This window comes from Pelodiscus sinensis, chromosome 27 (assembly GCF_049634645.1).
Source record: "Pelodiscus sinensis isolate JC-2024 chromosome 27, ASM4963464v1, whole genome shotgun sequence".
NCBI classification, from domain to species: domain Eukaryota; kingdom Metazoa; phylum Chordata; order Testudines; family Trionychidae; genus Pelodiscus; species Pelodiscus sinensis.
Window position 1 is genome coordinate 12,942,941 of NC_134737.1, and position 26,292 is coordinate 12,969,232.

The following is a 26,292-nucleotide window of genomic DNA, read 5'->3' on the forward strand; positions in this document are numbered from 1 at the left end:
CTGGCATGATTTTCCGCAAATGCTTTTAACGGAAAAGTTTTCCGTTAAAAGCATTTGCGGAAAAGAGCGTCTAGATTGGCACGGACGCTTTTCCGCAAAAAGTGCTTTTGAGGAAAAGCGTCTGTGCCAATCTAGACGCACTTTTGCACAAAAAAAAGCCCGACGTCTCAGACACGTCGGCAAAAAATCCATGCACACAAAACAGATATCAGACAGGATCACAAAGAAAAAACAGTTTCTTGCCATTTCAACCAGAAAGGGCATTGTCTCAACGACCTTACTACCTGCATCCTGCTTCAAAGACATTTTAACACCAGACTTGAAAGAGAAACCTCTGAACTGTCATTCATGCTTAAATTGGACACTTTAGGCCTGGGTCTCAACAAAGATGCTAATTACCTTACCCATTACAAAGATAGCTTCCCCAATTATCACCTCTAATATCATTAGCTCACAGACACTAACCTCCCCCCCTCATTCCCCCTCTGTTCTGAAATGTGATTTGTCCTTTTTGTGTGTTCACTTTTTTTGATTGTATCCCTTTGGTATATATGGTCATGCCAATTTTCTTCCACTATTGGATCTGAGGAAGTGGGTCTGGCCCACGAAAGCTCATCACCTAATAAACCATCTTGTTAGTCTTTAAAGTGCTACATAGTCCTGTTTTTTTTTTTTTCAGTTTCTGGGGAGATAGTGGGAAAATTACTTCATGGTTTTTGAGGGCAGAATCAGCTGCCCTATTCTCTTCAATACTAGGAGTTCAAACCCTCCCTCTCTCTTAGTTCTTCTCTATCGTGATCAAGCCTTCCCGAACAGAAATGGGTCTGCTGAGGAGGACAGGCAGGTTTAATATCAATATTGTACATAATTCCTTCCACGTAAGGCTCTCAAATACTAATGCGAGTGTGAGCCTCGTTAGCTGTAAGGTAGGTCAGTTTTATCCTCTTTACCAAGGTGAACAGAAGCGGGGGCGCGCTGATGCTGTCTGAGCTGCAGCGAAAGCCAGCAGGGAGCTGTAGAAAGGGCTGTCCGGGACCAGTTGCAATAGGGCAGCACCTGTAAGCCATTTTGAGTTATTTTCACTGCTGCTCTTTACATACACTCGCAGCAGGGGAAGGGAAGGGAATCAAAGTGATTTGATCAAAGTCACTGAGGTCTAGTGCTAGAGCTGGGAATAGAATCTGGATTTCCTGATTCAAAATAATCCTCATCTACCAAAGTACAGCTCCTTTTACAAGACCCATTGAACTACACAATTTTAAAATGAAGAAAATGTGCGTTGGTGCACTAGAGTGGCTCCAGTAATCTCTCTTTGTAGGAAGCCAGAGACATGGTATTCCCTAGTTTTAGCAGCAATTTCCAGGACTGCGTTTTTCCAGGTGAGTCTCTTACTAGTTAGCTCCTTGGACAACAGAGGACTGTGTTCCCTGCTTCCGGTAGAGCTGTCTCATAGGTACCTGTGTGAGGTAGGGGTGTGTCAAGACTGAAATCTGATGCCTCATTCTTAAACTGATGTGGGGGTGGAGGGAGGAAGAGGGAGGAAGGACATGTTCCTTCGTGTACACAGCTAATGAAGAGAGAGAGAGAGAAACTGTCCAGGACTTACTTCCGTAGCTGAAGAAAGGAAAAAGGGGAGTCTTTTCAGCACTTTCCCCTTAAGTCTCGTCCTACCCTTGTGCTCTGGAGGAGTCAATCCAGAGCCAAGAGAAAATGAGCTTAACCTGGCGCAAAGGTTTTTACAGGCAAGACGTAAACAAAACCGTCTGGGAGCTGCCCAGAAGATATACTTCCCTCCATCCAGTGGGATCCGGGGCGTATGGCTCTGTCTGGTGAGTGGGTTTTGGCCTTCCTTCTGTCAAGGGTCCTAGCAGGGAGGAATAGGTGGTAATTGAAGCATGGCTTATGGGAAGAAAACAGGGGAGGTGCCTCTTAGCTGTCCTCCATTATGAAATTTGCATGTTGGAGGAGGGTTTGTTTTCATCCTGCCATAACTAAAGTCACAGCAAAACATCTGCTTGTGCTGAAAGTGGGTGTTAACTGCCTGAAAAGCTGGGCCTCCCTAAACCTAAATGTACTACATTTTGGGAAGAGGTTGCTTCTGTATGGATTGCCCTCCAGGTGACAAGGGACTAGAGGCTCACCTGTTCTGTCTGGTTTTATTTGTTCAGTCCATGGGTTTCCTCTCGGTTAATGATGAACGATCGTCTATCTCAGCGGGAAGAACTAAGCCGAGCTTAGCAGAAAAATAATCTTTTTTCATAGGAGTGAGTGAGATTGTTACTCCCCCGCCAAAGATTCCTGGGCCTTGTACAGCCTGCTTCTTCCCCTGAAAGAAGACAGATTCTGCTGCTAGTCCTCTACTAATATCCTGGTTTAAATAGGACAGACTGGAACCTACTGCCATTTTAATGATGAAATCTGAGCCAAAGAAGGGACAGGACAAATGGAAAAATGATCAATAGTCATTGAGTCCCATCATCTGAGCAAAGGCAACCAGTATAAAATGAATGAATAGGGTCAGATTCTGCTCAGTTGCATGTGTGTAACTTTAAGGAGTTACTTCCAGTTCATGTCCTTACGAGATCAGAATCTATCCCTTGCACAAATACTCGAAGGCAAAAGAGAGACTTATTCACTGCACTCGGTATTCCACAGGAAATATCCTGCCTGATTGTCATTAACAAGATCATGTAACATATCCCATTCATAGCCCTGGGACCATAGGACTTGCGCCTTGGTAGGCTGCTTTTTGGTGCGTAAAGTCCGAAAGACATGTTTTCTCTACTTGTTCTTCACATTATACATACAGATTTTGTTGACTTTAAAAGACATCGGGTCCCTGGAGATGGAGTAGATTTTGTTGACTTTAAAAGACATCGGGTCCCTGGAGATGGAGTAGAATTATGGCAGCAAGAGACAGTCACTCTTAGGGTTTGAAATTGTATTTTGGGTCATATCTATTTAACTTCAATAGCCAACAGTTTCTCCAAAATATTCATTTTTTTGTTAATGATTCGACACATTTGCTCCTTCATGTACTATGTGCATGCTCCTAAATAGGCATCTCCAGCGAAAACAGAGAAACCCAGATTTTTTATTCTTGACATTGTAAAGGTTAAAAAAAAATTGAGAAAGAAATGATCCTTCCAGACCTTCTTTATACATCCTAAAGCAATAAGGAAAACACAGAATAAACCCTTTACTGCTCCTTTTAAAGGAAACCAATCTCTAGCTCAGCTGATGTGGAAACTCTCCAATTAAAACACAGCAGCTTGTTTGCCCTAAATTATGCCAGAACTCCATGGATGACGCATGCTTGCTGGTTTTGGTGCTGATTCCTGGGTGAAGTACAAGTGGAAGCTTGTGGAATTAGGATTTGCTGTCCTCTGCTGGGAACCACTGGCATGGTTCTTTCTACAATAGTCCATATATCTGGGTCTCTTTAAAACTCTATGTGCTGTTATGGAAGCAAATATAGGAAGTTACCAAAGCGTCCCCAATTGGCCCTGAAAAACGAATTCCTTTGTTAAAATATTTGTTTCATCATTTCTATAGCAGATTTCACATATCTTTATGGTTAGTTTTGATCATATTGCCATGTTCTTACTACTTTATATTGCGAGCACACTCTCCTTTCTAAAGAATTGCTTTCCTTTTCCCTTGAAAACAAGAGACAGTTTTGGGACCAGCTGATATCTGTTTGAATTGACATAAACAGTTACATTTTTCCGAGGGAAATCTTGTTTGTTTCCCTAGCACGTTCTTCAATTGATGATATGGCTGGTTCTACCAATTTATTTCCTTTTTCAAAGGAAAGCACTCTAGTTTGTAACCAAGGTTTTCAATTTTTAAAAAGAAACCATTGCCAACATTTTTTCAATGGGAAGTAGAAGACTTGATTTGTTCCTGCTGGTAGATTGTGTTTTTTCTTCGGTTCACTTCGCTGCAGACAAATGTCACCTCTCAATAGCAAGCAAGCAGGTAGATAAGGTAGGGCATGTAGAATGTCCATACCATAGTGCTTGTCTCATTGCACTTGTCATATCAAAACTGGCCCTTCCAAGACATACATTGCTCTCCTGAGTTATCCCATCTTCAGGAATGATGCATCTTTTCAACGCTTCCTACATCTTCCTTGACCACGTTATTTGCTACTCACTTGCCATCTACAACTGCATCAGAACTGGATTAAAATGAACAAATGATGAGCCAGCATTCAAGTGGGTAGTGTTCTCAAGAGACTTGAGTTCTTGAACACATTGACTAGGGACAGGTGTTCTCCTGCACACACAGATTGTAGCAGTCTTGTGTCTTACTCCATCAACTCTATGTTGTCTTACAATGAGAGTCCCTTCAAGAACATCTTTCTGGGTGTTTTACTCAGATGTGCAGAAAGGAGTCTTCTGCAAGCATTTTGGGGCAGTGTTTTTTTGGATGATTATGACTCAAAAGTCAGGGATCCTGATGCAAACTTTTAACAGTTCAGTAACGTGCAAGGTATATTCTTAGAGCACAGCAAATCAACGTCTCACACACCCAGCTCAGAAAGAACTTTATGATGGGCATTAATCATTAATTCCCATATTTACAGTCAGATTAGCAGAGCAAAACCATACCAAACCACGTGGCCACTTCCTCCCTGTGGTGCTGCGGCACATCATTTCAGACAATGATAGTCCTGTCAGAGACTAGCCCAGCTCAGCATCATCAAACCTTGAATGAGATTTCCTGTCTAGCAGTTGACACTGCTGATAAGAGAACCTCTCAAATCTGGTTCAAAAATTGCAACGTACACAAGCACAGCTATTAATCTACTGGAGTGTATTGGGTAAGAAGTGACACTAGAAAACTTTGAATTGTTGGGGCATTTCTTAACTGTGGTTTGCAGATGAAACCTCTGACAACAGTTGCAAGGAACAATTGACCCTTTGCTGAAGGTACTGACATAATGCAGCCTCAGAGAAAAACTTACAAAATTCCATGTGGGCTTGGATGCAACACAGCAGAGACACTGAGCTGAAACGGTAGGGGTGGATATCTATGACCTTATGGCTTGGGGCTGCGATTGAGCTACTGCAACACACTGGAGGCTAGGTGCTTATTTGCAGTGAGCTCCTAGTAGCGCTGTTTGTTTACTGGGTAGATCCCTATATGTGGTGACTAGTGAATCCAGTGACGTTAAATTGCATTCATCAGTAAACCAGCAAAAAGAGCAACCCGTCTGGGAGTAAAAGGCAGCAAATAAATGGCTCTGTTATTTAGGATGACACGCTGTGAGTAGTTCCATATATTTACTGACCCAAAGAAGAGCTCTATGTAACGCCAAAGCTCATCTCTTTCACCATCAGAAGTTGGTCCAGCAAGAAGTTGGCCTCGCCCACCTTGTGTGTCTGATATCCTGGGACGAAGATGACCACAGCACTGCAAGCAGATATTTACTGACAGTTAGCCAGCTACTGCTGCTGTTTTATTCACAAATAATGAACACAGGGCAGTGCAATTATTCTCCTTCCTACTTTACAGATTAGAATTAGCATTCTTGGGCAAGGCACAGCGATCGGACTGGGCTCCAGAGCACCACAGCTGGGCGCCTGTGCAGCCACTCAGGACAGATTCCAGTGGCGCCCTGCTGATCGGCAGAGCGCCCACAGCTTGGTTTTGTTTCTACTGGGGGTGCACATGGCACTTGCCTCTGTGCGTATAAAAATGTATTCTGCATATGAATGGAAAGGGGTAGAGGGAACAGGGACCACAACTGATTGACTTGTACCTACCAGTGAGGTATAACAGCATTTGAGAATTGCGTCAAAATGAGGGGGTATAGGACAAACGCTTCAAGCTTGTTGCCAAGCAGAAAACACCATTTGACACTGTAGGCAGAGCATTATTGTAGCCATTGTTTGCTGTTTCTTCCATGTATGGATGCTTGGAATCAACAGGAAGCTTTACAGCTTTACTGCCTAAGTACACTTGTACATCTGTCAGCCAAAGGGCAATTAACTTGTTAGTCTTGCATGGATTATTTGTGTAAGAATATTACATGTATCTTGAAAGTGCAAAGTTTAAGAAATCCTAAGGATAGCATAAAGGCCAGCTTTTCAAGCCACTCGATTCGTTTTGGTAATCCTTCTGGGGATACATAGACACTTATAGCAGGCAGTGGAGGAGGGTATGGATGCAGAATAATACAGCTAACACAGATGTCATATTTAAATTCCAGGCCAAAAAAAGAATCCGCATGTATCTTGTTTACACTGTGTTTCTTGAAAGAAAATTAAAAGACTATTGTTTGCCAGGCTGAAGCAATTATTCTGAAATATGTAGTCTCTCCTTTATTGTTTTGGTCTATACTTGTTTTTATTTCAACAAAACAAGTTATGTATCATATAAAAAAAGATAAAAGTACCTTAAATTTATATTTAAAAAATATAAAAAATATTATATGAGCAAATAACAATTTTACACATCAAATTATTGTATTATATTCAAACAAGACCTGACAAAATATTATACCTAAAGTATAATCTATAATAATAAATAATTACGACTTTCCGATAGAAGTACATTGGAGGCCCTGAAAGCTATCTGTTTTCATTTGTGTGGCCTTTAGTAGGCTCTGAGTTTGCCATGCCTGTTGTAGAGTGTTTATCTGATGGTAGAGAACTAGAGCCAAGATCACTAAGGTACTTGGGCAGACAGAGATGCAGACAGGTGCCTAATGGGATTTGCAGAACACTGATCTGCATCTTTGGCTACTTAAATACACTTACAAATCTGGCCCATTGTCTCTATTTAGTGCCGGCAAAGGAGCTGAAAGTGGCAAGAAAGTTTGAGCACATTTCAGTGCCAGTTAACGTAAATCAGTGGAACCCAATGCTCTTTCACAGCATCCATGCATTGACAAGCATATTTGTTATTCTGCTTGTACCATGGCTGCTGGGGCATGCTTTTTTCACTCTTCCTTTCCTGAAAAGTCTCAATGAACAGCAATGATTGAGAATGATTCGGAACTGAGTAATTCTGATATTGATGCATCCATAGGAGGTCCGAGACAGACTGAATGAAAATGTTACTGACTAACTTAGCAAGTCAGCCAACATCTTGGAAAATCTCTTGTCTGAACCATTAGTTATCATAAAAACAAGGAGCCTTGTGTCACCTTAAGGACTAATAGTTTTATTATGGCACAAGGTTTTGTGAGTTGCAATACATTTCATCAGATGCATGAAGTGAGGCTAAAAAAAGAAGCAGATACAGAGATGAGATACACATCTGAAGAAGTGCTCTGTACCCACGGAAGCTCATGATCACATCTACATGTTTTGTTAGTCTTTAAGGTGCTACTAGACTATTTGTTGTTTTTTAAGAGATGGGAGTGTTACATCAGAGCTAATTCACTCAGAGTGGATGTGGAGAAGAAGGTGAGGAGAATATCTAAAGTGGAAAGTTACTTACTGTAGTGAGAGAGCTATTCCCAGTCCCTGTTCAGACCCACTCTGATTTGCAAATTTGCACATGAATTCCAGCTCAGCGATTTCACATTGCAGCCTGGTTTTGAAGCTTTTTTGCTTGAAGATGGCAACTTTCAAGTTTAATACTGTGTCCAGGGAAGTTAAATGTTCTCCCGCTGTTTTGTGTATGTTACCATTCTTAATGTCTGATTTGTGTCCATTTATTCTGTTGCATAGAGACAGTCCAGCTTGTCCAATGTACATGGCAGAGGGGCATTGCTGGCAGACTATTGTAGTTTATAAGCAGTTCATTTGCAATCACCCTTGGAAATTCTAGAGTCACTACTGGTCACCTGGGACAGAGTAGGAGCTGCAGCTCCTTTGTGTGTGTGAATGAGTGGTGGGGAGCCACTCTTTACTTCCAAAGGCGATAAGACAAGGAAAGGGACCATCTGGTTTCAAACAGGAGGGGAATGGGCTGGAGTGTGCAATGTGATAACACTGAAATTCATGTGGGTTTGGTCAGGCTGTACCACCAGCCATCACAGCAGGAAATACAAGGTGATTTACAGCTCTCCAGTTTAACTAGTTGAGAGAGTGAATTGCAAAACGGCAGGAAGTTCACAGCCTAGCAAGGAGGCTTGGGCTGGAAAGTCCTGCTGCCTTCTCGCCCTTCAAGAAGCAGCAGCTGGAAGCTGTCAGCCGTAGAACACAGGCAGCCTTTCACAACTGTCTAGGGCTGACTGGCTAAGGGAGGTCTGATGCAATTCATTATGGAGGTTCCTCTTCAAATGCTTCCATCGTGGTAGTGTCTGGCAGCCTGCGTGGCTTTTCTTTCCCTCCTGTGGCTGGTTAAATTGAGGGCCTGCCTTCTTTGCAACTGGGCTACGAAACATTGAGAGAAGAGGGGTTACCGAATTGTTTCATATGGAGAAATAAGTAGCCAACATGAATGGGGGGCTCTCTTGTGCTACTTTTGAAAGTGAGGGGCTAACAGCCAAGGGCTCCAAAGTGCTAATCCTGCTTCAGACACTGGGTCCCTCGGCTGCCCTTGTTGCATCAGTTTCATACTCACCGAACAGGGATAATATCACCTTTGTCGGTTTATTGCAAACATCATTTACTAATATTGATACATTTCTGACAGTGAAAAGCACTTTCAAGTGTTCAATAAAATTCACTGTCTTAACTGTATACACCATTAATGTGCAGCACAAAATACTTTCATGTGCAGTACAGTTTACAACCATTATCAAATTAATTCATGGATGTGTAAGGTCCTGGGAGACTATATAAGGCCTCGGTTGGAGTAGTGCATCCAGTTCTGGGCTCCACATTTCAGGAAAGATGTGGAGAAATTGGAGAAGGTCCAGAGAAGAGCAACGAAAATGATGAAAGGTCTAGAGAACATGAGCTATGAGGAAAGACTGAAAGAATTGGGTTTGTTTAGTTTGGAAAAGAGAAGACTGAGAGGAGACATGATAGTGGTTTTCAAGTATCTAAAAGGGTGTTACAATGAGGAGGGGAGAAAATTGTTCTCCTTGGTTTCTGAGGATAGGACAAAAAGCAATGGGCTTAAATTGCAGCAAGGGAGGTTTAGGTTAGACATTAGAAAAAACTTCCCAATAGTCAGGGTGGTTAAGCACTGGAATAAATTGCCTAGGAAGATTGTAGAATCACCATCACTGGAGAACAGTTTAGACAAACAGCTGGTGCTTGGTCTTGCCATGAGGGCAGGGGACTGGACTTGATGACCTCTCAAGGACCCTTCCAGTTGTAATATTCTATGATTCTGTATTGACCATCTAGTCTGACCACCTGCATAACACAGGCTAGAGAATTCCATTGAGTAATTTCTGCATCAAGCCCATCCATTCTGTTTGAGCTTAAGTGTATATGTTGAGAGCCATCCAAGTCTTGATTTCCATTTTGAGACATTAAATGAGACACAATCTGCCACATCCCCAAATAAGTTGTTCCAGTGGTTAATTAACTTACTTGAGTGCTCAGTCCTTGGAAGTAGACAGGCATTAATAGAGCTGGGTAGGAAATGTTTCTATCCTCTGAAAATTACAGATTGCAAAAAATGTTCCCTTCTGGAATCAGGATGAACAGTCAAAATGTCAAAAATGTTCACAACCCAGAAAAACATCGATGTTGATGAATAGGCATTTCCTGATTTTAAAAAATGCATTTTGAATACAGGTCACAGAACTAAGACAGAGATGAAATGGCTCATAAAGAAGGTCAAGCTGTGAGTCAGTGCAGAGCTAGGAACACAGCACTTCGGATTCCCGCATCCTGTAGTCTAAGCACTAGAAAACACACCCAGCTTGACCTTGTCTCAACTAGGCCTGGTGTGCTCTGTGTCTGACCTACAGGCTGTGTGCTGGCTTTCTTGAGAAATACTGGTCGCTCCCAAGATCCAGCATCCTGGGAAATCAACTCAAGCAACATATCCTTTCCAAAAGGGGATGTTCGTGGATTCTTGCCCTTCCCCTATATAGCTCCACAGTGCTGACCCTTCTTCTCTGCATATGTGCAACGTGCCTCAGGTGGCATGTGACTAGGATTCTTCACTGAATTTGGTACACTGGCTGGTTCATTAGCCTCCCTGGCCCGGTCGGAGTCCTGCTGGGGAGTGCTGATCCATGCCCCCCAGGGATGACTCTCTCCCAGGCAATAAGAGCATCCTGGACCATTCACGGAGAGGGAGGAAAACATCATTTGTTATCTGTAGATCTCCTCTCCCACAAACACCGTCCCCAAATGTCAGAAATCCTGAGCAGGCAAGACGAGGGCAAGGGTACAGGAGGAGAGGTTCAGAGCAGCCAGCAGGGTTCCCAAAAGCCAGTTAGCTCAGAAGGAAAGGAAGAAGTGGATCTCCAAGACCCAGTGGAAGGGCCCTGTGTGCGGGTGCAGGAGATGGGTTAGCCCTGACTGCCAAGCCTTTGTTTTCACATTACAGGGCATTTCTTTAGCACTAACACATCTTCATTGGCTGGAGCAACGGGGCTGTGCCACAGCATGAGCATTGCAACCTCCACAGTGGGACCAGCATGGGCCCACGGGCAAGTTGTGGGGGCCTGGCTCTGCATCCCTGGAAGGGGCTGGGCCTCAGGTGGAGCCGGGGCAGCCAGCCCTCAATGCTCCTCCAGCACTCAGAGCCTCATGGAGCACCTGGTAGGGCGATTCTGGTGCGAATTCAGAAGGCCCTGGGGTTCCAGCATCACAGAAGCAGCGTCCAGGAGCTCTGGGTCCCTTTGAAACACCGGGCCCTGGTGCAATTGCCCACCCAGTTTGTGGGCTTAGAATCATAGAGCTGGAAGAGACCTCAGAAGATCATCAAGTCCAGCCCCCTGCTCTAGGCAGGACCAATTCCAACTAAATCAACCAGAACAGGGCTTTGTCAAGCCGAGACTTAAACACCTCTAGGGATGGAGACTCCATCACCTCCCTAGGTAACCCATCCCAGTGCTTCACCACTCTCCTAGGGAAATAGTTTTTCCTCATATCCAACCTGGACCTCCCGCACTGTAACTTGAGACCATTGCTCCTTGCTCTGCCATCTGTCACCACCGAGAACAGCCTTTCTCCAGCCTCTTTGGAACCTCCCTTCAGGAAGTTGAAGGCTGCTCTCAAATCCCCCCTCACTCTTCGCTTCTGCAGACTAAACAGCCCAACTCCCTCAATTTCTCCTCATAGGTCATATGGACCTCCATGTCATCTAATCTCCTTCAGAGCAGCTAGAGCTGGTCAAAATATTGGTAGTAGCTGGCTCACACCAGAGAGGCCGTGAGAACATCGCAGTACAATGCTGGCATCTACAACTGCATTCCACACAGCGTGTAAAAAGATCCAGGGGAAAGGACCCCTTTTCCTTGATCCGCTCTGGACCCCTGCATCCATCCTTCCCTTGTCAGGCCACTTGTTGGACGACGATTGAAAAGGCCTTTCCTAACTCAGAACTGGTTGTGTTTGTTTGTCGCAGTTCGGCCATAGATAAGAAGACAGGGGAGAAAGTGGCCATCAAGAAGCTGTGCCGACCATTCCAGTCAGAGATCTTTGCCAAGAGATCGTACAGGGAGCTGATGCTGCTGAAGCACATGCAACATGAGAATGTGAGTACGCGGACGTGTGGAAAGAGGGCTGCAGAGTAAGGTCAGGTGGTGGTGATGCAGGGACAAAGCCATGATGTTTCTCCTGAAGCTGCTGCAATGGAAATGGCCATTCTGATGTAGGGGTACCACACTCCCTCTGGGACTTAAAGGGCAATTCAGTTTCCATGTTTGTTCGGGGGGAGGGGGTCTTTAATGCTGCCTCTGCCACTGCTCCAAGCGTGGTGTTGGACTTGCAGCACAGACAAATGTCCAGTTTGTAAGAGGGGAGCTAGCCTTAAAGCCCCACGACAAGGCTCTAAAACCCTCGCAAGGTATCCAACAGGGTCACATGACTCTGGAGTTGCAAGCTGTTAGAATACTGCTCTTCCGGTCTGACCTTTCCCCGCTTCCCCTGCAGGTCATTGGCTTGCTAGATGTCTTCACCTCGGCCACCTCCTTCTCCGCATTCCAGGACTTGTAAGTTTCGTGGAGTTTTACCAAGTGTTTAGCATTCCCTATTGGCTCAGCGATTGCCTGGGACGTTTGCAGATTTAGAGCTTGAAGACGGAAGTTTGACCTGTTGAGAAGCAATCCCATGAGTTGATTTGGAAAGGGGCCAATCTAAAGGGATGGTGTAGACAGAGCTTGGTCCTGCCTTGAGGGTGGGGGGCTGGACTCGATGACCTCTTGAGGTCCCTTCCAGTCCTATTATTCTATGATTCTATGATTCTAAAGCCAGAGATCCCCAAATAAATGTATATTAGGAGGCAAGAAGCACAGATCGCTAAAATCCCTGGTTGCTAAAATCCCCAAAAGACATAGAGGCAAGTGGCTCTCACACATCATGTTCTAGGCGCATGTATCAGACGTATTGATTTATATCCTGTCAATAGCACACCAGACGCTGGCACCCAGATGAATGGTGATGGGCACCTTAGATTCTCCTAAGACCGAGCGATGCCTGTTAGCCTAGGCGGCAGGTGAAGCTTGCCTTGGAGCTAGCTAGCTCCCCGTCCTGTCTCTTCCACTTGTAGCTCCACCACAGCATCCCCACCGCTGTTCACCCCATCGCCTTGCCTCCTTACCCATAGCCTGCCACGCCCCTCCTCGCCCCTGCCCTGAGAGTATGAGGTGTGGGAGAGGAGGAATGTAGTGAGCGGTGGGTCTCTCCGGAGAGGAGTGGAGGGGACGAGGAAAACTCACCAGGCAGTACAGCTGTAGCAGGCGGCAGGGGCAGAGCAGGGAGGGGATGCGGCAGGAACACCATGGCCCGGGGTCAGGCAATGGAAGCTGCTCCAGGGAAGGCTTAGCCTGCCCTGGCCTATTGTTCCTGCCACCTAGGGCTGCTTGTGCAGTGTTTTAAATGTAATCTTGGTGTATTAAGGGGGCAGAGGACCAATAGCAAATTGTCCGGTCCTAGACTACTAAAAATGAAACTTTCAAAAATCTTTTTTTTTTTTGCCTTTTATGTTGATTTTAGGGGCAGGAGCTGGGCATTATCTTCCGCTTAGAGGGAACAGCTAGACTGGCCAGGGTAGAGGCTCTGAGGGGATAAGTCTGGGACCTGAGACAGCAGTGTCGCATTTAAAAATCCATGAAATATTTCAGACCTCTCGTTCGCACGTTGGTGATGGTCTAAGGCTGTCCAGCTGTGAGCAGCGTGCTCTCTCTCTCATCTCTGGTATCTTGCGATGGGTCCCAGGAGTAGGGCAGATTTTTTTCCAAGGTGGAGGGAGTAGAAATGGCACTTTCCAGAGCAGGTAGCAACTTGAATTTCCTCGCTGGTTGTCCTACTAATCCAGTGACATACTAAAACTCTGCTGTTCTTCAGAGCGAGACAAGGCTAGCGTGGCTCCTTATGTTTCTCTCCTAGACTCAGGGACTTGTCTTACTGCCTTTTAGCTACCTGGTGATGCCATACATGCGGACAGATTTACAAAAGATCATGGGGCATGAGTTCAGTGATGAAAAGATCCAGTACCTCGTCTACCAAATGCTGAAAGGGTTAAAGGTAGGTGAACCTGGACTAGCCACAGGCTTCTGACCGATTTACACACTGACTCACCAGGTCTCCCTTAAGAGTAGATTTTGCTCAATATTATCTGAGTGAATCCTTAAATCAGGGACAGATTAACCTGAGGGATCATCGTCCTTATAACACAATTCACGTCTTATGCTTATTCATTCAAAATTCATTTTTCCTGCTGAACTAATTGGATCTACCACGTATCAATCCGAAGTAGAGGTGGGCAGGAAGTGGTCATCATGTCCCTTGACATGCTGAGATGAAGCGTTTTCCAGTTCTGCAGTGGGATGAAACTGAGATTTTTTTCGAAGTTTATTTCATGGAAAACCAGAGAGGGAACTCCACCCGACCTAGCTAATAGCTCTCACCATTGAGTGGTTGGCTATTCAAGGATCAATCTCTCCAGTTTCCTATCATGAGAAACGTTTGCTGAGAGAAGTTTAATTGAAAGCTGATTTGCTCCCCCAGAGCCATTTTTGTGTTGACAATTTGTGGATTTTCTGAACAAATCAAAAACGACTAACTGAAAAAATCCCTGACCTGTTTTCTTGGAAAGTACGTATCCGAGAGGTGTCCGAGGTGGCTTTGGTTTTTTATATTGGTCAGCAGGCGACTTAACCAATTCAATCCGTTCTAGGTGATGCAATTTCTTGCTAGGGGAGCACTTCGCTCGCTGTGCTCAGCTCACCATAGCATGATTATTAAGGGTGGCATGAGGCTTTTAGGAAGTGACATGTCTGTTGGTTCCATCTCCTGATTCCATCTGCTTTGAGAGAAAACACATGGAATGCAATTTTCTCAGTTCCCACGAGCCAAGAATGTCAGTTTTTAAACTGACAGGGATGCAGGGGAATGGTATAAGGCAACTCCTTCTAACATGTCGAACACTGAACTGTACAACTAATGGTCAATAATACTTCACACCAGACTGTCCTCCCGCTACAATTCTCACAATGCTTTACAAGCATTAGGGACTTAAGCGCCACAACAACTCTTTCCCCAGATCACTATGAAACTCAGATAGGGAAAACCGATGAACAAAAGAGGTTCAAAGACTTGCCCAAAATCACATTGCGAACCTAGGGAGAGGTTTGGCAAGAACCTTTATTGCAGCTCCTAATCATGTGCTTTAGCCACCGGCCTGTTTCCTTCCTATATGACTTGTCAGGCAGAATAACCACAACTCCTGCAACTTCGTGATTACGTTTCTTCTTACAACGAGCTCTTACCTGCTCCCTAGATAAGTTTGAGGCTTCTGGTTTAAGTAACTTTCACGCCATATCAGCTATGCCAATTCAGGAGTGTTCTAATTCCAGCTATTGTAAGGAATGTAAAGTATGGAGGGAGGGTTCCCTTGAGTTTTTAGCTGCAAATTTCTTCCTATTTGTGACATAAGCTGTCAAGTCATTGAGTTGGGAGCAAGGATTTTACAGAGGAAGAATCCAGGCTGCTTTGGTCTCAGACAGGCTCAGTTGCTAACATGTTTCTCCTCTGGGGAAGTGAAAAATTGGCTTGCGGGTGCTCACACTGTGGCTTCCCTTTTCATTGCAGTACATTCATTCTGCTGGAATCATTCACCGGGTAAGTTCATGTGCACTGTTAATTTGCTTGTAGTCCAAGAGAAACAGCTCAGCGAGAAAGTTCCCTGCATCTCCCGTATCCTTGACCATCACTCACTAAAGGCTTTGGCCTTTAGCTCTCCCTAACTTAAGCCCACTTCTCTTTCGCTGCCTCGCTCCCTTCCTACCTGTGTGGGGCTGGATTTGCTCGGTGGGCAACGTGATACTTTGCAACAGACTGTGAAGCATCTGGGGATGCTTCCCGAATGGAAGATGCTTTGGAAAAGGAAATAATCCGAGTACTGGTCTGAAATGTAACAGGCTCGTTGTCTTCGCTGCTGTGGATTCAGGGTGCAATGTTCCAACCCAGCACAGGCCACGCTGAAATTTGATGGAGATTTCCAGGGTGGAATTGTAATTTGCTTGTGTCCTGATTGATCTGCTTTCGTCTGCCGCAGGACCTGAAGCCAGGCAATCTGGCTGTAAATGAAGACTGCGAACTAAAGGTAGGGATGAAGGTGCCACTTCACGGCTTGTGAGCTGGGCAGCGGGTTGAGCCACTGGTGAACTGCTCTGAGTGCCTGAATCCGGATAGCAAGGTTGCTATTGCCTCTTGAGGTCCCAGTTCAGCAAGGTATTTCAGCACCTGTCTGTAGCATCATGTGCTTGAAGGCAGGTCCTGCATCAGTACCTTGCTGAACCAGGGCCCGAGGCGGGAGTGAATATCCTGGTGCTGGTGCAGAACAAATTCAACACCCTGCAAACATGCAAAAGCCTAGGGTCACATCTACATTGGGGAGATCCTGCAAGGCTGATAAATGTGAGCAGCGACAGCTCCCCTGGGCGCGCCTCAGCTAGAGTTGAGTTGTATCAAATAGAGTATCGGTTGTATCAAATGGAACATTGTTAGTTTTTCGTGGGAGAGGTGGGCACTAGCTGGCCTTGGAGCCAGCTATATATGGCTTAGGTATATGGCTTCTATGGCATGGAAAGGTCCTGTGAAAAATAAGACCATGAGTTTCAGAGAAGGGGGTGACCCTACACATCACACATACTCCTGATTCCTCCTGTGGGTCTTCAGGCCACATGGGCTATCCAGCCTGGCTGTAATTCACAGTGCAGTTAAGACATAAGAACGGCCATACTGGGTCAGACCAAAGGTCCATCTAGCCCAGTAGCCTGTCTGCCCACAGTGGCCAGCACCAGGTGCCCCAGAGAGGGTGGACCGAAGATAATGATCAAGTGATTTGTCTCCTGCCATCCTTCTCCAGTCTCTGACAAACAGAGGCCAGGGACACCAAGGCTGTGCCCAGACTCAGGGGTTTTTTCGAAAAAAGTAGCCTTTTTTCGAAAAAACTTCACCTGCGTCTAGACTGCAGCTGCGTTCTTTCGAAATGAAATCAAAAGAACGCGGCTTTTCTTTCGACGGTGGTAAACCTCATTTCCCGAGGAAGAACGCCTTTTTTCGAAAGTGCGCTTTCGAAAAAAGGCGTTCTTGAATGCCAATAGGGCTTTTTAGAAAGAGAGCATCCAGACTCACTCGCTGCTTTCTTTCGAAAAAGCGGCTTGCTTTTTCGAAAGTACTGCTTTCAGTCTAGACGCTCTTTTTCGAAAGAGGCTTTTTCGAAAGATACTTTCGAAAAAGCCTCTTTCGAAAGAGGCTTGCCGTCTAGACATAGCCCAAGACAAAGCGGTTGGGATGGCTCTGCTGTAGCGGTAAAGCTGTAGCTGATGGTTTCCTGAGGGGAACAGATTCTCTTCTACTTTCAGGATCTCTCTTTTCCTTCCCTCACCATCTCCCTGCCCTGTTGATCTATAGATCCTGGACTTTGGCTTGGCGAGACAAACGGACACTGAGATGACTGGCTATGTTGTGACGCGCTGGTACAGAGCACCAGAAGTCATTCTGAACTGGATGCATTACAACCAAACTGGTGAGTTAAATTGCTTCCTCCGGCTCTCTTGGGACCACCACTGCGATGCCCTCAGGAAGGTTAGTATGGACCACTAGGCGGGTGGGGAAGCACTGGGATGGGTTCCCTAGGGAGGGGGTGGAATCTCCATCCCTGGAGATGTTTAAGTCTCAGCTTGACAAATCCCTGGTTGGGTTGATTGAGTTGGGATTGGTCCTGCCTTGGGCAGGGGGCTGGACTTGATGACCTCCTCAGGTCTCTTCCAGCCCCAGGATTCTAGGATCACACACAGCCTTCCTCCGTTGGCTGTGAAGTTGAGGAAGAATAAAAACACTCCTCTCCCGCAGCAGTTATGCCGATCAAGCATCAGGAGATAGCTCCACCCAAGTCTATCACCATGGGGAGAGATGAACCCCAAGCATGTAGTAACCCAGGAACTACACCTGGTAGCAAGAGGGGGAGGGTTTAAAAGTGGGAGGAAAGCCAAGCCAATGACTAAAGGACTCCGCAAATGTTACTGTGGGCTTCCAAAGCACGACAGGGCCCCAGAACGTGAGCATCCGGGTTTGCTTTCCCAAACCGCCAGGCATGGCCCCGCCCACACTCCGCCCCCAGAGTGCCTGCTCTAGGTGGTCTGGGGCAGTATGTTGCTGCCCTCTGGTGCCCGCCCTCCCTGCGCTCCAGGCCAGGGAAGCTGGGGACACATGCTACCTGCACTCCCCGTGCTCCAGGGGCTGGGGGAGGTTGGGCTGCGCAGCCTTTTTCCTCCCTGGTGCTCCGGGGAGGCTGGGGCACATGTGCCCTTTCCCTCGCCGCAAGCACGCTCTGCACGCTGCCCCGCCTCCTCCACTCAATAGGGGTGGGGCCTCAGTGGAGGGGGCGGGGCCTGCCTCCCCCAGCCCAGGCTCCGCCCACCATGCATGCCCCCGAACTGTGTGTTTGCTCCCGTTCCCAGCCTTGCTCCTTTGCAGGCCCACAGACGGGGGCAGCTGCCCTCGGGCCTAGCAATACAAAGGGGGCTGGGTGCCACAGTTGCTACTAGTGCCTAGCAGCCGGAGCCCCGGGCTTTTTAAATCTCCTCTAGAGCGCCACTCCACGTGGTGCTGAGAACTGGGGGGAGGCTCTAGCACCATGGGGCAGCACTGAAGCCTGGCTGCCCCATCTCTACCCCTTCCAACTAAAGACCCACCCCTTCCAGGGGCACGGAGCCGGCCCCCCACCTTGTCCAGGCCCAGTGAAGCTGTTGTGCTGCCCTGTTCCTTTCTCATGCTCCTCTTGGTTTCTTCTCACGCAGTGGACATCTGGTCTGTTGGCTGCATCATGGCAGAAATGCTGACTGGGAAAACCTTGTTTAAAGGAAAGGACTGTATCCTTTCAAACTGGTGTAGGCTCTTCGGGGTGAGTGTGAGTGTGAGTGTGAGTGTGAGTGTGAGTGTGAGTGTGAGTGTGAGTGTGAGTGTGAGTGTGAGTGTGAGTGTGAGTGTGAGTGTGAGTGTGAGTGTGAGTGTGAGTGTGAGTGTGAGTGTGAGTGTGAGTGTGAGTGTGAGTGTGAGTGTGAGTGTGAGAGCGAGAGCGAGCGAACGAACGAACACTCTCTAACTGTGCCTAAAATGGATGCTCTGGGTATTTGTGACTGGGCATTTATGCAGGTATGTGAGGGGAGGGATGCTAGGGAAGGAGGGTGTTAAAGTGGCCCACTGAGGTAAATTCAGCCCCAGCGCCCTCTTGCTCCCTGACCAGAGAGCATTGTGTGCTGAGGAGAGGAACTGAGGTTAACACACAGTGCCCCAGGCCCACTGCAGAACTCAGCAATGTGAGGGCTGCTTGCAGCCCTTGTGGATCTACAGCTGCACAGATCCATCCCACACAGCCTTCCTCGGGAAGCCACAGCTATTGCATTAGGAGTCCTGGAGCCACTTGGGGGTAAAGATTCATTCTCCTTAATCCCCAAAGGCCTTCCTAGGCCACTGCCAACATATTTGGGCTGCTGTCAGGGCCGCATTATGACTTCCATGGGCCCTAGGCACTTTTGCTTCGTGGGCCCCTCCCACCCGAATAATATCAATATTAAACATTATTTTTTATATAACTTTAAATACTTCAACATTTTATTTTTTCTGTTTGAGGCAAAATGTAATAGATTTTCCTGGGCCCTAAAAGTTTCGTTTTTTTCTGATGTGAGAAAAAAATGAAAACATTGTCTTTGACCCTAAAAGTTCATTTTTTTCCTTCTGATTTTAAAAGACATTAAAACATTTGCATGGGCCCCTAAAAGTATCGTGGGCCCTAGGCACTGTGCCTGCTGTGCCTAATGGATGAGTTGACCCTGGTTGCTGGCTCGATCCAAGCTTTGGCCCTAAATAACCTTTAACTCAGCCTGCCAGATCTAGATCAGCTGACCCAGATCTTGAAAATAACCGGACTCCCAGGAGAGGAGTTTGTGCAGAAACTGGAGGACAAAGCGGTAAGGAAAACATTCAGCCGAGGGCTGGACTTCCGAATGCCTTGCAGTGGAAATCACATGAAAATTGGTTATTTTTATATTGTCTTTGCCATGTGCATGTGCTTGGCTTTTAGTACCATAAACCATCCCAGCAAGGCAGCGCCCTTGCATCTGTCCCTGACGGGGGCTCCTCCAAAGCATCTGGCTTCGAAAGAAAGTCCATTTACCAATGAGTCCAAGTAGGGGGATGATGAATACCGGAGACAGGAGTCAGGACTCCTCAGATCTAGGTCAGATGCAGCCAGCGGATCTCTCTGTGACCCTGGACAGACCATTCCACCTCTCTGCAACCCAGGGGGGCCGTCTGCAAGATGTTTGCACCTTGCCGGGGGGTGGGGGCTGTCCTGTAACCCAGTCCCTCCCAGGAAAGCGGCCGTAGAAATGTGGCATTTTGCATCATTTACGGCTACCCTGCCATCTAGACGAAGACCCAATGGACTTTTCTGGGGTCCCCTTTGCCTGTCTGCAGCAAGTCTATGTGTTGTACATTGTTGTGTCTCTTCCAGGCTAAGAAGTATATCCAGTCCCTTCCCAAGATTCCCAAAATGGATTTATCTGTGCTTTTCCCCAAAGCCAACCCTCTGGGTGAGTCCTCTTCAGTGTTCCTCTCACGCCACTTCGCGTCTGTTTTAGGGATGTAAAGGGTTAACTGGTTACCCAGTAAGCCTTAGCCTTGCCCATACTGGCATGCTTTCTGCGGTACCCAGTTAACCGGTGGCCTGGCTGGAGCATCCCCCGCCTGCTGCGCAGTGCCGCCGGCTCTGCCTGGCCCAGTTAGAGCTGCCTTCCCGCGCCATGTGGCAGGATTGGTTCAGTCCGGCTCATCTGCCTGCAGCCCTGCTGGCCCAACTTGAATAGCCTCAGTCTCTGTCCATAGTGTGATACGATGGGCCCACCCAGGCTGGAACAGGCCCCCGTCCATGGTGTGACATGGTGGGCTCGGCCCGGCCGGAGCAGCTCCCTGCCGTGGGATCCCAATTAACTGGTAAAATAGTCAGTCCGGAGATTTCTGTCAAGCCTCTTCCAAACTCACTTTTTCCTGCAGTCAAAGGACTCCAATTCTATTAGCCGGTTTAGCAAAGGAAACGTCTGGTCTTACACACTTGTGAGGACAGGACAGAGACGCGCATGGGGAAGGAGACAGGCCTATGCAAGTCCAGGAGCTTCAGGGGTAGCTGAGTTAGTCTGTTACAGAAAAAAACAGCAAGCAAAGGTCTGGTAGCACTTTCTAGACTCACAAAACATGTCGATGGGATCATGAGCTTTGATTTCCCAGAATCCAGAGGTCAGTAGGGTTACTGAGCTGAAGGCCATGGGCGGGCGGCAATGTAGGCGAGGGGAGGCACAGCCTTCCCAAAACCGCCTACACGCCCGACCGCCTGAGGCTGGAGCTGCTGCCAGGGAAGGCTGGAACTGCGGTGGGGCAGCGTGGTTGGCTGCTGGGGAGGGCCAGGCTGGGGGCATGACCATAGCCCCAGCTCTCCACATGGCCAGGAAGGATCGGGCTGAGGGTGGGCGGGGCTTGGCTCCAGGTGCAGGGGCAAAGGCGGAAGGGGCAGAGCTGGATCTTGCCTTCCCCTGCGGGGCTTTCACCAGACGCCCATACTGAAGGCTACAGTTGCTTTTTGTCGGGAGCTTGAGGGCCACATCTAATTTGTTTCACATGGAGCAGATGCCACCGGCCCCTCCAGTTCATGCTCTCTCACAGCACGGGGTGCTCCCTGGTAAGCCAAGCAGCATGGCTTCTTGTCTGTAGAGAGAACGCAGCATAATGGAAGCCGGAGAGCGCGGCTGCCCTCCCCCACGTATAGAGTGCAGGCAATACTGTTGGCACCACAGAGCTCTCTGGGCCCCGTTTGGCCATTTGGCTGTATGGTGTCCACAACGGGCTTCCAGGAGCAAGTAGAGCAAAGCAGGTAGTATCCACATTAGTTGTGTTTAACCCAACCAACCCCCTGCTTCCTTTGTTGTTTTTCCAGACCCAAGGCAGTGTGATCTCTGACAAGGAGCACAGAGTTGCATTCTCTGTTTAGGCCACTTTTTACCGGGGAACACACACGAACCACTTCCCAATAACATATCAAGGGTCTGCACCATTTGATACTAAGTTGGTAACTCAAATTTGTTGACTCGCTCATGGTAAAAACAAGCCGCCTACAATGAACCATTTCCCCTCCTAGGCCACAAGTGAGGGTAAGCAGAGATCTTCCAAAATCGGAAGCATTAAGGCAGTAAAGCCAAGAAGAAAATCAGCCTGACTTCAGCATTTCCTGCCTTCCTGTTTACAGAGTCTGCTATAGATTAGATGGGTGGCTTTGTAAATACTGCAGAGAGCCCCACGACTTAGATCAGAACTGAAAGAATGTTAAATTTGAAGTCGCTTCTCACTATTTATGTCCTTCAAGCACAGTTGGCTTCAACAGTTGAAGTTTGATGGGCAGTGTTCCCACTGGTCTTTCCCATCCAAGTGCAGAATAATTTTATGTGCACCGAGCCATGTGTGTATGTGCACCACCAGTAGAAACAAAACCTATCTGGGGTGGTCTGCTAATCAGCTGAATCTGATTCTCTTCTGATTCTCTTCTCATAGGGAGCACTTTTGGGCCCGTTTTACGTTTTCCCTCCCTAATTTTCAATAATTCGTACAACATTGTTATAAAGCTTCAGAAGGGGGAGCCAAGTTAGTCTGTAACAGGAGAAACTTAAACAACGAATAGTCTAGGACAGGGCTATTCAACTTTGGGAAGCCCCAGGGGCCACAATGATATTCACAGCACATGCTGAGGGCCGCAGTTTAAGTGTGGTTCCATACACATGCAAATATATGCAAATAGCTTCTTTCATGCTGACGAGCATGAATACAAAGATTAAGGCGAGACTACACAACACACAGGCCCTGTTTAAGTCAGTTCTGCAGATATTAATAAAATGCAACATTTACCCGACTTCCGTCCATATGACAGCACTTTTAATGAGCAATGACAGTCCAGGAATTTAACTACGAAAACACACATCAACCGAAGACCGTTATACTGACTTTTTTGTTTTGGCCACTTGTTGAGCTCTGTGTAAACCCAAACTGCACTGTGGGCTGCAAACAAACGGGCTGCATGTGGCCCGTGTGTTGAGTAGCCCTGGTCTAGTAGCACCTTCAAGACTAACAAGACATTGTTATGTTTGTGCTCGTGACACTGCAGGGGAAGGTTCAAATGACAGAAAACCCCCCATGAAATGGTGAAATATTTCCACTCTTTGTTTTTGGATCCCCAGCGGCAGATATAGGGCAGGGTAAGCAGGGCGGCTGCCCCGGGCCCCGCACTTTAATAGGCCCCGCGCCAGCGCAAAGGGCAGACTGGCCTGGCGGGATACTGGGAATTTCCCCAATGGGCCGTCCGCCGAAATGCTGGCTGGTGGCTGCTGGAGGAGGAGGGGGATTGTGACAGGGCACCGCAGCCCTGCACTTTAAATTCCCCAGCGCCGGCCAGTACGGGCCAGTTGGGGCCGAGGGAGCGCACATGCAGCATGCAGAAAGGGCGCACAACAGCTGAGAGGGGAGACACCCGGGAGTGGCATGATGTCACGGCCCGGGACTTTAAATCCGCGCGGCCCAGCATTGTACCACTTGGTTCGGCACGTGGTCTGGAGCCTGGGCTGGGGTCACGGCCGCCCTGCAAACTGGAAGGCAGAAGGTGGATGGCAGAGGAAGGGGCTTGTGCTGAGGGGAGGGGGGCAAGTCAGGAGAAGAAAGGGGAAGGCACCAAGGGACAGCGTGGAGGAGAGACAAATGCCAGGGGGCCAAGTGGAGACAATGAGGAAAAGGGCAGGAGGGGAGGTGTCAGTGGGAGGGGGACAGGGTGATGCTGGGGGAGGAGAGGGTAAGGGCATTGGGGGCTAAAGTGGGGAGGGGGAGGTGCTGGGAGAAGGCTTGAAAGAAGGAGTAGGCATGAAGAAGGTGGGGATGTAGCAAGGCATGTGTGAGGGCACAGGGGCATGAGGCGAATGGGGGCAGAGGGTGGTGAGGGGGTGATCATCAGGGAAAAAGAAGGCAAAGGGCGCAGGGGCAGTGAGAGAAGGGGAGGTATCAGGAGGGTGCAGGGCGAAGGGAAGGTGCTGGTGCCGGGGGATTCTGGGGTGAAGCAGAAGGGCAGACACCTACAGAGGAGGGACCAGCACCAGAGGAGAGAGGCGAGTGAGGTGTTAGGAGAGGGGATGAGGAGGGGTAGCTCACATGATCAGAGTGGGGCTACTGGAGGAGTGGGCACAGGGGGGACGCCTTTTTTCTAGTTTTTCTCCAAAGGGGGGCCCCGCGAAATTGTGCTGCCCTGGGCCCCGCAAAACTCTCATCCGCCCCTGTGTATCCCTTTCTCTTTCCATTCTTTGAAACAAAAGTGAAGTTTGAGGTAGGAACTAGGTGATGTTGGCCTTTTGATTTGACGGTTGGGCATGCCTCCCTGGTAGAAATCCAATCTATTCTTGGGGGTTAAGAGCTTGAACCGCAGGGCTTTGTGCAGGGCAGCCTAAATATCATTGTTTCACTCACCTCGCAGAGTGTTCCTTTGTCCGCAGCTGTGGACTTGCTCGACAAGATGCTGCAGCTGGACGTGGAAAAGCGTCTCACAGCCACAGACGCTCTGGCCCACCCATACTTCGACCAATTCCGAGACATTGAGGAAGAAACTGAGGCCCAGCAGTCCTATGACGATTCCTTGGATCATGAGAAGCTTTCCATAGATGAGTGGAGACGTAAGATGTTGAATTTCTATGGGTTGCCCTCAGTCTGTCAGTGTTTGGGTGGAACTTCCCGGCCCCTCCAACTGTCTATTGTCCCAGACTCACAGGTCATGTCCGTACGGTCCCTGGAGGGAACCCCCTTCAGTGCAACAGCCCTTCTCGGGGGGCCTCACACTCTTGGGATTTAAGCTTCCTCACGTCCTGGGACCACACCTCTCTGAATCGCCAGCACCCCTGTCTCTCACTATGGGCCCCTCAGGGAGTCCCCGCGCTTTTGACCCCCAGGGCCTGCACTCCCAGTGGGAACAATGCAGCCCTGTTCTCTAGCCCAGCACATCTGAGTCTCTCCTGCAGCCAGGTGGGCCCTGCCAACTCTCTCCTTCCTTCCCAGCTTCCATATCCTTTCCCAGCAGCTCCTCCCCTTTGTCTTCTGTCCAGGAAAACAGGGTCACCGGGACCCCTCTATTCTCCACCTCTCCTCTCCTCCGACCTTTGTTCCACCTGGATGGAACCAATTGATCAGGACACTGGGGTCCTCTCCCGCAGCCCCTGGTCCTCCCACAGGCCAGAACTGGCTGTGCCATTCGAGCTGAGTCTCCAGGTTTCCATTCTCCAGGCCACAGGCTGGGGTCCCAAGTTCTGTGCTGGCCCTCGGTAGCAACAAACTCCCTTCTCCCCTCACCTTGCTAGACCAGTAACGTCCAAGGACTCTGAGTTCCACCTGCTCTGCAGGCAAACTCTTGGAAAACCCAACAAATCCCCCTCTTCATCACACCTGTACACATGTGCTGAGTGGCTGATGTCACCCTCGTGCCTGTAGGCTGCCTCCTGCACCATGTTGCTGATGTACAGTGTCCCCCCTGCCCTCTTCCCTGGTCTCTAAGCACGCACTGAAGATACCATCTTCCCTCATCTTCCCATCACTCAGCTGGATTCGCTCCTTTCTCCTCTTCACAGCCTCGTGTTGTGTGTCCCTGCATCTGAAATCTAGTCCCAGCTGAGGTGGACTAGATCACACTCTGATCACACTCTCTTTAGCACCCTAGAGAAACGCGACAGTATTATTTTCAATACGCTAATGATATGCATTATCGTGTTGTTTATTTTCAAGGGCACACTTACAATGAGATTCAGGCCTTCAGTCCGATTGTCCGGAAGGACTCCAAGAGGCGCAGCGGTATGTCATTGTAGTGGCTGGGCTGGCCAAGGTAGGGGCTCACTCCCCATGCTGCATCACAAAAGAGGATGCCTCGCAGGATTCAGACCACACCAAGACTAGAGATTGATCAACGCGGGCGTGTGGAACTCCTGTGGGTGTGAGAGGAACACAAGGATGGATACACAAGGGGGTTGGACTTTGTCCTGTGTGAGGAAACGGCACTAGAAACCGCTATCAGTGCCAAAGATGAATGTATTTCTCATTAAAGCCCCGAGTGGTAGACTTTTACCTGGTGTTTCTTCATTTTCTTACTCATCTGAACCAGGTATTAATGACTCTCAACTTGGTTGCAAGTGTCCTGGTGTTTCAGTAGGTCTTTCTTACTGTTCCTTCTATATCCGGGCCAGGACTGGATCCAACCTGCCTAACACTTTGATCTGGCTCACAGGCTGCATCTGGCTGCCTTCTGTTTATAATCTGCTTCCCGTGCCACACATTTCCAGCTATTTAAATGGCTCCTGGCTCCCAGTCACAGTGCTGCCTTGGCAGGGGCTGGAGCGGAGAGCTCTTAAAATTACCACAGCAACGTGCGCAGCTGCCATACAACACAGTAGCAGCGGGGCCAGGAGACACGAGCCCTTTTCTCTGCAGGCAAACTCTTGGAAAACCCAACAAATCCCCCACTTCATCACACCCATAGTAGACATGTGCTGAGTACGCCTGATGTCAGCCGTGTGCCTGTAGGCTGCCTCCAGCACCGTGTTGCTGATGTACAGTGTCACTCTCGTCCAGTGTTTTTAATTCAAAGCCTCTGGCCAGACAACTGTAGGGGGAGGCTATTCCCAGCCCC

General features: G+C 48.1%; 1 protein-coding gene across 2 annotated transcripts; it reads left to right on the forward strand.

The window, feature by feature from the left end:
- Positions 1-1,544: 1,544 nt before the first annotated feature.
- On the forward strand, positions 1,545-25,730 carry MAPK13 (mitogen-activated protein kinase 13). Of its 2 annotated transcripts, XM_006115677.4 has the most exons (12): positions 1,545-1,829; positions 11,443-11,572; positions 11,970-12,028; positions 13,454-13,562; positions 15,129-15,158; positions 15,595-15,642; positions 16,956-17,070; positions 18,344-18,415; positions 19,434-19,513; positions 20,059-20,137; positions 24,119-24,295; positions 25,395-25,730. In XM_006115677.4, the coding sequence occupies exons 1-12, from the start codon at positions 1,711-1,713 to the stop codon at positions 25,472-25,474; spliced, it is 1,098 nt and encodes a 365-aa protein (XP_006115739.2). In that variant the 5' UTR covers positions 1,545-1,710; the 3' UTR covers positions 25,475-25,730. The 2 variants fall into 2 exon arrangements, with proteins under 2 accessions (XP_006115739.2, XP_006115740.2); XM_006115678.4 differs by lacking the exon at positions 15,129-15,158.
- Positions 25,731-26,292: the final 562 nt, after the last annotated feature.